General features: G+C 46.2%; 1 protein-coding gene across 1 annotated transcript in view; it reads right to left on the reverse strand.

Annotated features, from left to right (window-relative positions):
* Positions 1–12,649, reverse strand: part of GMEB2 (glucocorticoid modulatory element binding protein 2) — a 22,730-nt gene that overhangs the window by 2,752 nt on the left and 7,329 nt on the right. Inside the window, exons 4-8 of the mRNA XM_015414010.1 lie at positions 8,357–8,460; positions 6,162–6,319; positions 4,907–4,978; positions 2,570–2,707; positions 1,180–1,302 (exon numbers count right to left, since the gene is read on the reverse strand). Of these exons, the coding sequence (XP_015269496.1) occupies positions 1,180–1,302; positions 2,570–2,707; positions 4,907–4,978; positions 6,162–6,319; positions 8,357–8,460 (595 nt within the window). The remainder of the gene's footprint in view (positions 1–1,179; positions 1,303–2,569; positions 2,708–4,906; positions 4,979–6,161; positions 6,320–8,356; positions 8,461–12,649) is intronic.

A 12,649-nucleotide genomic window follows, 5' to 3' on the forward strand; every position in this document is an offset into this window, starting at 1 on the left:
GGACTGGATGGGCCTTTGGCCTGATCCAACACTGGCATCTCTTATGTTCTTAACATAATTATATAGAAACCAAAGTCAATAATCATACCAAACTCACATATATCATAGTGGAATCATCAATGTTATAAAGAGCAATGATCAAAAAGTGGGCAGTATTTCCGACTTGCAAGAGATACAGAGCCGAGCCTGATAGAAATGAGCTTTTGTGGATTTTCCGGGCTGTATGGCCGTGGTCTTGGCATTATAGGCCTGACGTTTCGGCCAGTAGTTGTGACTGGCATCCTCAGAGGTATAACACAGAAGGATGGAGGACTCTCTGTGTCAAGGTGAGAAGGAAAATGGTAGGCAGGTAATTTGTATCTACTCAGGAAGGTGGGGTAGGGCTAAGACATTATCATGCTACCTACCCCACCTTCCTGAGTAGATATAAATTACCTGCCTATCATTTTTCTTCTTCTCACCTTGACACAGAGAGTACTCCATCTTTCTGTGTTATACCTCTGAGGATGCCAGTCACAGCTACTGGTGAAACGCCAGGTCCTACAATGCCAAGACCACGGCCATACAGCCCGGAAAATCTACAACAACTAATGAACTCCGGCCATGAAAGCCTTCGACAACATACCTAATAGAAATATTTTGATTGGGACTTTAATTGTACATGTGTATTTACTGTATGCCTGTGAAGACTTACCTAATTTCTCTGACAAAGGAACAGGTCCAAAATGCTGACTATCCGGAACTGTGTAGTTTTTATTTGGGACAGATCTTATTTTCTACAGGCCACAACATATAGATGTTTGGACTTCAATTCAAGGACCTGTGAAATTTATATAAGCAATTCTTTTCTTTTGTGTGCTTGTCCAGTTAATGAAGGAAGTCTGCTGCTCTGGAGTTGTGCTGTGACTTATTGTGGGTTTGAGTTTGTTACCACCCACTTTTTGATAATTGTTCTTTATAACATTGATAATTCTATTACAATATATGAGTTTGGTAAGATTATTGACTTCTGTTGCATATACTTAGCATGCTTTGACTATCGATTGCTGTGTGAAAAACCTAGCATCACATCTTCACACCTGTCCTGATTAAACCCTGAGGGGGAAGAGGCTCTCCTGCCAAAAACTCCCTACAAACAACAACCGCATCTCTCTCACATACAGGACTGCGGGGTGGTACCTGCTAAGTCTCGGGTATATTGCTCTCTGGAACGGTCCATTTGGCATTTGTGGCTTGCCAAAACCTTCTTCACCAGATCTAACATGCCAAAGTTCTGGACCGTATTGTTGAGTAAGACGGCATCTAAAAAACAAAAATGACAACAGCAACAAAAAGAGCTAGAGTCCCAACTGAAGATACTGAAGAAAGCTGAAACCTTCACTACTAACAAGACACTGGCTCTCTGTCCTTTTTGTGGCTTGCAAAGAGCACCGGAACAGAGCTTAGTGTTCTGCTGTGCTTAATGCTGTAATCAAAGCATAACTAACATCTTCCCTCCCAGATAACAAAGGGTCGGCAGATATAAGGTCTCTTTTTGTAGTAGGAACTCATTTGCATATTAGGCAACACACCCCTAATGTAGCCCAATCCTCCAAGAGCTTACAGAGCTCTTCTTACAGGGGCTACTGTAAGCTCTTGGAGGATTGGTTACACTAGGGGTGTGTCTCCTAACATGCAAAGGAGTTCCTGCTACAAAAAGAGCCCTAATAGAACATGCAGAGACTCATACCATACAACTGAAACCACTGAACATATGATTATGGAGTGCCCTATATTCGATGAGTTGTGGGCTCATTTAGTCACCCCTTTAACTTAAAGATATGGAACTGCTCAATGTGCAAGCCCAGGTGTCATGGCTACTATCGGAGACCAACGATCGTGTCACCCTCTCAGTGGCAAAATTCATAGGCGCAATAATCAAATATAAGAGAAATAATACTAAGGCCTTTTAAAATATTTTCTTTGGTTCTGATTTCTGCTTAAGCTGATAGCCATATGAGCAGTACTAGATAGATAGATGATAGATGATAGATAGATGATAGATAGAGACAGAAAGAGACAGAGATAGAGAGAGATAGAGAGATAGAGATAGATAGATAGAGAGATAGACAGAGCGATAGAGAGACAGAAAGAGAGCGAGACAGATAGAGACAGAGAGAGAGAGAGAGACAGACAGACAGACAGACAGAGACAGAGTGATAGAGAGACAGAGAGAGAGAGAGAGACAGAAAGAGAGAGAAAGAGACAGAGAGATATATATATAGAGAGACAGAGAGTTGTTGTTCAGTCGCACAGTCGAGTCCGACTCTTCGCGACCCCATGGACCAGATCCCGCCAGGCCCTCCTGTCTTCCGCTGTCCTCTGAAGTTTGCTCAGTTTCATGTAGATAGAGACAGAGATAGATAGAGACAGACAGACAGACAGACATAGACAGAGCGATAGAGCGATAGACAGAGAGAGACAGAGATAGAGCGAGACAGAGAGAGAGAGATAGAGACAGAGAGGGAGGGAGGGTACCAGGCCATTTGCAGCAAGGAGGTGGCAGGGAAAGGTGCCAGCCTGTTCTTACCACTGAGCTGTAAGGGGGGATCCCGAACTCTCTGCTGGAGGCCCTTCATAGTCTCCATAAGCTCCAGGTGGAACTCCTGGATCACTTCTTCCAGCAGGCCTGCTTTTTTCAAACCTCGCCAGAATGCAAAAGTATCGTCTTAAAGAACAGAGGAGAAAGTAGAATAGGCTGTAGAATGGGGCATTGAATATCTTGTCTCCATTTTTAATACTCATCTCCTAATCTTTAAGTCTTTCACCAATATGTAAATTGCCCCTATCCGACCCTTACATATGGAACTCTCTATCAACAACTCAGGCTGTGTTTTATGTCAGTTTATACCAGTTCTTTATTCTGTATTCCATATGTTACAGTTCTTAACGGGAAATACTGAAACGACGAGTCGTAAACACCCGCTTCATCTATTACTTTTTCATATGTAAAAAATCTGCCCTCCTTCCAACTGCTTCTCAACCCTAACTAACTTCTACCGATTCCAGCAGTTTCTGTTGCCAAATGTACCTGGGATAGAAAAGTCCTGATTATAAACCACTGAGGTTAGAGGAGAAAATCCTGAATACAAAGTACCTTTAAATCAAACGGTCAGAGTAGCCATGATAGCTGGTAAATCCTGTTTCAATTCCCCCCCCCCATCTCCATCCCCCAAATCAGCGGTCCCCAACTTTTTTGAGCCTGTGGGCACCTTTGGAATTCTGACACAGCAAAGTGGCTGCAGCCACGAAATGACAGCCACGGTTTACCTTTAGTCACACAGTGAAGATCGTTGTGCGGAAATGGCCGCTATGGCCAAAGAAATGCTTTTAAAAACCTGCACAGCCAATCAAATCTCCAATGGCCAATCAGAAGCCTTGCTGGGTAAAAGTCCCGTCCATTTTATTTAAAAAACTTAGCGGGCACCAGGTGGGGGACTCCCGCCCTAAGTAAACGCCTGGCCCTTCTTGTTCTGCCCACGTTGGATTGAGTCAGCCTGCCAAATCTGCCAGTTTACGTGCAAAATAACACATTCTTCTATCTGGGAGCTCTACACCTCCCTTTCAGGGCTCTTTTTGGGCAGGAACGCACAGGAACGGAGTTCCGGCTGGCTCCCAAGTTGGCCACGCCCAGCAGGAACTCATTAGCATAATAGGCCACACCCAACAGCAGGAACTCATTAGGATTGGCTACATTAGGGGTGTGTGGCCTAACATGCAAAGGAGTTCCTGCTACAAAAAAAGGCCCTGGGTTTTGACCACAAACAAGGGAAACAGAGTAAGAAGCAAAAGGTGGGTGTGGCTGGATAACCACACTTCTGGTCACATGGGGGTGTGGCCTAACATGCTAATGAGCTGTGCTGTCAGGGGTGTGGCCCAATATGCTAATGAGTTCCTGCTGTGGGTGTGGCCTATTATGCTAATGAGTTCCTGCTGTTGGGTGTGGCCTATTATGCTAATGAGTTCCTGCTGGGCTTTTTCTACAAAAAGAGCCCTGCAGTCATGTTTATGCCTACACAAGGCGTATCTTGATACACAAGGAGGGCTGTTATGCCCAACAAACAGGTTTATTTCTCCTTGCCATTTCTTTACAACGTCTCGGCTGAAAGCTAAAGATATGTTCATAAACAGAGTCACAGACTAGTGCTGACTTGTACTAAGTCTCTTCGGGTCTCTGTAAGAATATGCAAAACTTCTCCGCTTACACAGACCCCTCTGTCAACAAAATCTGGATCGATAAAAAGATTACGTTGGCCAGTTTACGTCCAAACCACAACAGCAGAGAGCTGTGGTGGGCTGAGCAGATTCGCTGAGCCGTGGACAAACGGCTGTGTACCAAAATTTTAAGCGGCTTGTGACCAATGTTCCCTCTTCGCTGTGGAGTCTTGTGAGCAAAAATCCTGCTTTGTGAGCTCCTGGCATTCAAGTTGCGAGCAGGAGATTTGGCTGCTGCATAGATTACTTTGCTCTGGAGCCCTCCTTCCTGAGCAAAGACAAAAAGGTGTGAGCCGGGGGCTAAAAAACTGTGAGCTAGCTCACACTCACTCAGCTTAGAGGGAACACTGCTCATAACCAATGTTCCCTCTAAGCTGTGGAGTCTTGTGAGCAAAAATTCTACTTTGTGAGCTCCTGGCATTAAAGTTGTGAGCAGGAGGATTTGGCTACTGCATCGATTAGTTTGCTCTGGAGCCCTCCTTCCTGAGCGGAGACAAAAAGGTGTGAGCCGGAGGCTAAAAAACTGTGCGCTAGCTCACACTCACTCAGCTTAGAGGGAACACTGCTTGTGACTTGTTTTTTCCTTAGAAACCTGTTGTCCTTAGATGGCCGATGAGAAACAAACCACAGGAAAGCCTTTCGCGAACATTACCTCCTATACTGGTAGTCCAATCGGTGGAGTCCTCACACGTTTCTATGGTGATGGTGGCAGGCGATCCATTCACTGAGATGCAATCAAGACCAAAACAAACCAAAATTACCACTCGTTTCACAGCAGAAACCCTTCACGGTACACCCTTGCAAAATAAGCCAGCTCTTTTACTGCACAGAGTAAACAGACCCTCTCTTGTTTTCTACCAATCTGTGATGACTAATTCTGGATAGAAACCAGAAAATTATCTTCTCCTTTCAAAACTAGACCCCGTCTGTTTTGAGACCAGCACTTCGAAATTCTTGCATTCTGCCTGTAGGGATTTCTTTCCGTGATCAGTAATCAAGGAACAACTAACCTTGAGACAGGTATGTACATATCATGGGGCTACCCCAGTTTTGCCTTTGCAAAAAGCCTATGAGGTCAGTTATGTTCAGAGATCGTGCATGGTGGCCCTGTGAATTTTATGACCGTGGGAATCTGGGACTACTCCTGAATTTGGGAAATGGATAGGACACTCGTAACCCTGAAAGCAGGTAAAATGTTGAGCTTTTAAAAATGCCCAGTGTTTTCCAAATCAATTTTGTATGTATGTCTTTAAGTTTTTATGACAGTGTTTAGAAGAAGAAGAAGAGATTGGATTTATACCCTGCCCTTCACTACCCAAAGGAGTCTCAGAGTGGTTTACAAACTCCTTTCCCTTCCCCTCCGCACAACAGACACCCTGTGAGGTAGGTGGGGCTGAGAGAGCTCAGACAGAAACTGCTCTTTTTCAAGAACAGCTCTTATCAGAACTATGGCTTGCCCAAGGTCATCCAGCCAGGTGCAAGTGGAGGAGTGGGGAATCAAACCCAGTTCTCCCAGATTAGAGTCCATGCACTTAACCACTACACTAAACTGGTATAGAGGGAACACTCCTGTCCTAGTATATTTATTGTAATTATTATAGTGTTTTAGATTGTATGTGCTATAAACTGTTGTTACCCGCTCTGAGCCGGTTTCGGGGAGAGTGGGTTATAAATCCAATAAAATAAATAGATAAATAAATATCTTTCTAATCCAACGTCTCAATTAGAAGGCTTCTGCTTTTCTTACGATCGTAAGTTTTATTTCTCAGGCCTTCTGGAGCCTGAGGGACTATGGAGAGAGGATGCTTGGAAACATAAGACTTGTGCTCAAACAACATTTATTTTTAGGGTCCCCGGAAGATGGGTTTAACTTAACACACAGGGCCTGGCTAATGGGGTTTACGTACCATCTGCAGAGGCGGGGGTGAGCGGGATGTACTCGGTTGAAGTCTGGCTGCTTAAAGAGACCCTGGCTCCTGTCAAATCTATTTTGGTGCTTCGGCAAGTATTGGAGCACACCTTGGTGTGTTCGTAGAAGTCGAGCTCGCCCGAATCCATGATCTTCCTGAAACACATGGAGAAAACACAAAGGCACACATGTGCAATGATTTCAACCAAAAAAACAACAAAAAACCCTGGCACCAAAATGTTTTATAATCGTTGATCAATGTTCCCTCTAAGCTGTGGAGTCTTGTGAGCAAAAATTCTACTTTGTGAGCTACTGGCATTAAAGTTGCGAGCGAGCGATTTGGCTACTGCATAAAGTAATTTGCTCTGGAGCCCTCCTTCCTGAGCGAAGAGAAAAATCTGTGAGCTGGAGGCTAAAAAACTGTGAGCCAGCTCACACTAACTCAGCTTAGAGGGAACACTGGAGAAGACCCAGTGTGGTGGTCAGAGTATCAAAATAGGACTGGGGACGTTCATATCTCATTCATTTTGGTGAGGCTTACACAGGGAATGTTTCTGGTGAGTCCTGTATCTACAACAGACATTGGTTGATATGGGACAAGGCCCCGTGCCTCTAGGGTTTGACGTGAGATCCACATTTTAAATAATTCAATTATTTAAAATGCTTTGTATGCTGCCTTTCCACCCGATCAGGTTCCCCAAGGAGACACTTTTTTTTTAAAGTAAAACATTTGAATGATTAAAAAGACATTTAAAATTCCTGACCTGGATAGCCCAGGCAAGCCTGATTTTGTCAGATCTCGGAAGCTAAGCAGGGTCGGCTCTGGCAAGTACTTGGATGGGAGACTTTCCTTGGAATACCAGAGGCAGGAGGCGGGGGGCAGGCTTTATTCAGCCACCTCTCTGAATACCCTCCAGGCCCCCAGGAGAGGCCAGTCACCAGGGGTCGCCATGACTGGTGCACACACAGGCACATATTAAAAAATACCAAAAAGAATCCCACCACCACCCCGATTTAAACTTATAAAATAATTCAATTAAAAACACATCAACAAACAACACTAGAAGAAGTGCCAGTTGCTACTATTGGGGCTATGCCAGACAAAACCAAAAAAGTCTTCAACTGCTGGAGAAAGACACCAATAGAGGGAGACAGACCAATGCCCCTGGTGCCACAACTGAGAAGACTCTTTTCTCAGGTAGCCAACCACCGAGCCTCAGACGGCAGGGGCAACTGAAGTAGGGACTCTGGAGACGACCCGAGTGAACAGGAAGGTTCACTGGAAGAAGGCGTCCTTAAGGTATGGCGGTCCCAGGCCATACAGGGCTTTAAGGGTCAATACCAGCACCTTGAATTGAGCCTGGAAGCAAACTGGAAGCCAGTGTGGATGGAACAAGACTTGGAGGGATTTATTTATTTTATTTTATTTTTGCATTTATATCCCGCCCTCCCCAAAGGCTCAGGGCGGCTAACAACGAGGCATGAATGCCAAAGTTAAAACAGTAAAAACAGAATAATACAATACAATAAGGTAAAGCCAGTCGAATCCGACTCTAGGGCTGCGGTGCTCATCTCCGTTTCAAAGCCGAAGAGCCAGCGCTGTCTGGAGACGTTTCCGTGGTCATGTGGCCGGCATGACTAAACACCAAGGTGCACGGAGCGCTGTTCCCTTCCCACCAAAGTGGTCCCTATTTATCTACTTGCAATTTCTTGCTTTTGAACTGCTAGGTTGGCAGGAGCTGGAACTAGAGACGGGAGCTCATTCCGTCGTGCGGCACACTCGGGTCTCGAACTGCTGAACTACCGGCCTTCCACAGCCTACAGTTCAGCGTCTTAACCACTTGAGCCACCGCAGCTCCTATACAATACAATACACTAAAATGTCGGTGCTCCTTAACCACTTGAGCCACCGCAGCTCCTATACAATACAATACACTAAAATGTCGGTGCTCTCAAGGTTACATAGATCATTAATTGCAAGATGGGGTTCTGGAGTTATTAATACCAGACCAAAAACATACATCCCAGCAGCACTGTCATCCCATCTTCATCCCGGAACGTCTCGCACACCGATAATGCCCCCACAAGGGGTGGTAGAGGTGCGGTGATGGAAGATAACAGTGATGGAATAGGATATGGTCTCCACGGACCCAAGATAAATTCCACCTTGGATTGCACAAACAAGCAGCTAACCTTAGCATGATGCCATTCATCCGGATCGCCCTCTTCCAGTCCTTCAGGGTGGATTTGCCGGCCAGATGCACAAATTCCTTGGGACTTATCAAGTGGTTGTTGTACTGCAGAGGAGAGACAGGGAAATGCAAGACTACAGCACTGGCTTGTGCAACTCCTTTTCTAACTCGCTGGCTTCTGTTTTCTGGCCTTCGCCGCCTCTCACAGAATGGAGCAGGCCTCAAAGTCTCTCTCGCCTGGCCCACATATAAGATTATGCATGGGAAAGAGCAGGTAGAGAAAGAGGTACTTTTCTCCCTTTCTCACAATACGAGAACTCGTGGGCACTCCATGCAATTGCTGAGCGGTCGGCTTAGAACGGATAAAAGGAAGTTCTTCTTCACCCAAAGAGTGATTAACACTTGGAATTCACTGCCACAGGGAGTGGTGGTGGCTACAAGCATGGACAGCTTCAAAAGGGAATTAGATAGGCATATGGAGCAGAGGTCCATCAGTGGCTATGAGCCACAAGGTATAGATAGGGGCTCTGGGGCAAGTGATGCTCTGTCTTCTTGGTGCTTGGGGGGGCCAACAGTGGGAGGGCTTCTAATGTCCTGGCCCCACTGGTGGACCTCCTGATGGCACTGGTATTTCTGGCCACTGTGTGACACAGAGTGTTGGACTGGATGGGCCAGTGGAAGAGCCCTGAACTGCAGCTTCGCATGTATCCACATAAAGAGAGCAGTTTGAATGAAGGAAAATGGAAGGAAGAGAGCTCTTCCCTCCCCAAGCCCTGCATCCAACCCTTTGATGTAGCACCTCCGGAGAAACAAATGCAGTGTCGTTTTATTTAAAACATAACCTATCCCCAAGTCAGCTGACAAAACATTAAAAACATAAAAACAATAGGTCTGATTTCAAGTGATCGGGAATGCAGCTCTGAGCTTCTTGGAAGAAGGTGGGATAAAAACTGTGACAGGCACCAGTGTTCCCTCGAAGCTGAGCGAGGGTGAGCTAGCTCACAGATTTTTAGCCTCCAGCTCTCACACATTTTTGTCTTAGCTCAGGAAGGGATGGCTCCAGAGCAAACTGATTTATGCAGCAGCCAAATCGCTCACTCACAACTTTAATGCCAGGAGCTCACAAAGTAGAGTTTTTGCTCACAAGACTCCACAGCTTAGAGGGAACATTGACAGGCACGACGATACAGTTTCAGGCAGGTAGCCAGGTTGGTCTCCACCAGTCAAACAACAAGGTTTGAGTTCATCAACACCTTAAAGACCAACAAAGTTTCCAGGGTATAAGCTTTCAAGAACCAAAGCTCCCCTTCATCAGATGATGACGGGAAGCTTTGACTCTTGAAAACGTACACTCTCAGGATCCTGTTGGTCTTTAAGGTGCTACTGAACACGATTCCTTCAACACAACAAAGGGACAGATCAAATAAGCCAGCCACGATTTGAAATTAAAAAAGACCCTAAAACATCCCTCTGCAATCATTGGAGGGGGGAAATAGTCCAGCAGAATTCTGAACTGAGCCAAATGAGCCCACCAGTTCACATTGCTGTACAGTCTTCCCAGTCGTCAGCTGCCAGTTTGTAAATAAGAACGGGAACTTCCTGCACAGGCAGGTAGACCTTAGGAAATGGTAAAGAAAAATAAATAATTTACCCTTAATCCTCCTTGACTGACCATTCTGGCTTAGTGTATGCCAGCTTTTGAGACTGGGTCCCATTACAGCCATGCTTGAATAAGAATTAATCGAAACGCGGCGACAGGCATCCGGATTACGCGTCGGGCTTTTTATGGCTCAGAAAATTTGATGACTTGCACTCCAATTTGGACTTTGATATTGCTTCTATGCTGGAGTAGACACATGGAAAGACTGTGACTTGCTTCTATTATGATTTATTATTGCACTTTGGCCTATTGATTTATATCATACTTGTTATGTTTATTTGATTTATATTATACTTGCTGTTATGCTTATTTGATCATTATACACTGGCTTACTTGCCTTGTGCGTTATTATTTTTTGCCAGTGGTGTTCTTTTTTGTTTCCTGCATTGTACACTGGCTTTCCCGCCCTCTTTTTTTGGCTGATGGATGGCCCAGGCTAGCTCAGATTTAGAAGCTAAGCAGGGTCGGCCCTGGTACTTGGGTGGGAGACCTCCAAGGGAGTCCCGTTACTATGCAGAGGCAGGCCATGGCAACTCATCTCCCTTTGTTTCTTGCCTTGAAAACCCCATGGAGGTCGCCATAAGTCGGCTGTGACTTGACAGCACTTTCCACCGATGGGAAGTTTACCAGATTTCTTTTCGTATTTTGTTGAACTTTGCCCTTGGGGGCAACAGTGGGAGGGCTTCTGGAGTTCTGGCTCTGCTGGTGGACCTCGTAATGGCACCTGGTACTTTTCGCCGCTGTATGACACAGAGTGTGGGACTGGAGGGGCCACTGGCCTGATCCAACATTGGCTTCTCTTATGTTCTTATATGGAGCAGAGGACCATCAGTGGCTATTAGCCACAAGGTATAGATAGGAGCTCTCAGTCTGGGGCAAGTGATGCTCTGTATTCTTGGCGCTTGGGGGGGGGGCAAAAGTGGGAGGGCTCCTAGTGTCCTGGGCACACTGCTGGACCTCCTGATGGCACCTGGTACTTTTGGCCGCTGTATGACAGAGTGTTGGACTGGAGGGGCCACTGGCCTGATCCAGCATGGCTTCTCTTATGTTCTTATATCTGGGGCAGAGATCTATCAGTGGCTATTACCCACAAGGTTTAGATGGGACACTGTGTCTGGGGCAGTGATGCTCTGTCTTCTTGGGGCTTGAGGGGCCACAGTGGGGGGGGGGGGAGTTCTGGAGTCCTGGCCCCGCTGGTGGACCTCCTGATGGCACCTGGTACTTTTGGCCGCTGTATGACAGAGTGTTGGATTGGAGGGGCCATTGGCCTGATCCAACATGGCTTCTCTTATGTTCTTATGTCTGGGGCAGTGATGCTCTGTCTTCTTGGGGCTTGAGGGGCCACAGTGGGGGGGGGGGGAGTTCTGGAGTCCTGGCCCCGCTGGTGGACCTCCTGATGGCACCTGGTACTTTTGGCCGCTGTATGACAGAGTGTTGGATTGGAGGGGCCATTGGCCTGATCCAACATGGCTTCTCTTATGTTCTTATGTCTGGGGCAGTGATGCTCTGTCTTCTTGGGGCTTGAGGGGCCACAGTGGGGGGGGGGGGAGTTCTGGAGTCCTGGCCCCGCTGGTGGACCTCCTGATGGCACCTGGTACTTTTGGCCGCTGTATGACAGAGTGTTGGATTGGAGGGGCCATTGGCCTGATCCAACATGGCTTCTCTTATGTTCTTATATGGAGCAGAGGGCCATCAGTGGCTATTAGCCACAACGTACGGATAGGAACTCTCAGTCTGGGGCAAGGGATGCTCTGTATTCTTGGTTCTTGGGAGGGGCAACAGTGGGAGGGCTTCTGGAGTCCTGGCCCTGCTGGTGGACCTCCTGATGGCACAATGGATTTTGGCCACTGTGTGACACAGAGTGTTGGACTGGATGGGCCATTGGCCTGATCTGTTCTTATGCTCTAGGAATCTATCTAATCCCCTTTTAAAGCAGTTTATTCCCATGACCTTCACTACCTCGTCTGGCAGCAAATTCCACATTTTAATCACTCCCTGTGTAAAGCGGTATTTCCTTTCGTCCATCCTGAAGCTACTGCCCATCAGCTTCATCAGATTCCCTCACGTTCTAGTATTCTGGGAGAGGGAGAAAAATTTCTCATGCATAATTTTAGGAATTTCTATCACGTCCCCCCTTAGTCTTTTCTAAACTGAAAAGTCCCAGACTCTTCAGCCTTTCCTCATAGAGAAGGTGCCTCCAACCCCCTAATCATCTTGGTTGTCCTCCTCTGCACTTTTTCCAGCTAATGTTTCCCTTCTCTCTCACCAAGCTTCCTTTCCTTAATTCATGATTTGGCTCCCAGACTGTGGACAGAGATCTCCGCGTTTTTTGTTTATGCAGTAAACACACTTACAATTAATCAGTGATTAAACATAGAAATTTGACACAAGTCAAAGTTGTTCAAGGCTTGCGTGCTCGATATGTTCCAATTCCTGCAAGAATTAGAAGTCGTTTTGTTTCTTTGCAAGAATCAAGGCAAGGCAAGCAAAAAGTAAGGGTGCAGTGGGGCGAATGGGGATGGGATGTTAAAAGCCACATGGCACAGACCAAGGCTTTTTAGAGCTGATACAGACTGCATGCTGATATGCAAAACTGATGCCTAAAATATGCTTTTTTGCTGCAGTGAATGTAGG

Source organism: Gekko japonicus, unplaced genomic scaffold, assembly GCF_001447785.1.
Source record: "Gekko japonicus isolate JY-2015 unplaced genomic scaffold, Gekko_japonicus_V1.1 scaffold2433, whole genome shotgun sequence".
NCBI lineage: Eukaryota > Metazoa > Chordata > Lepidosauria > Squamata > Gekkonidae > Gekko > Gekko japonicus.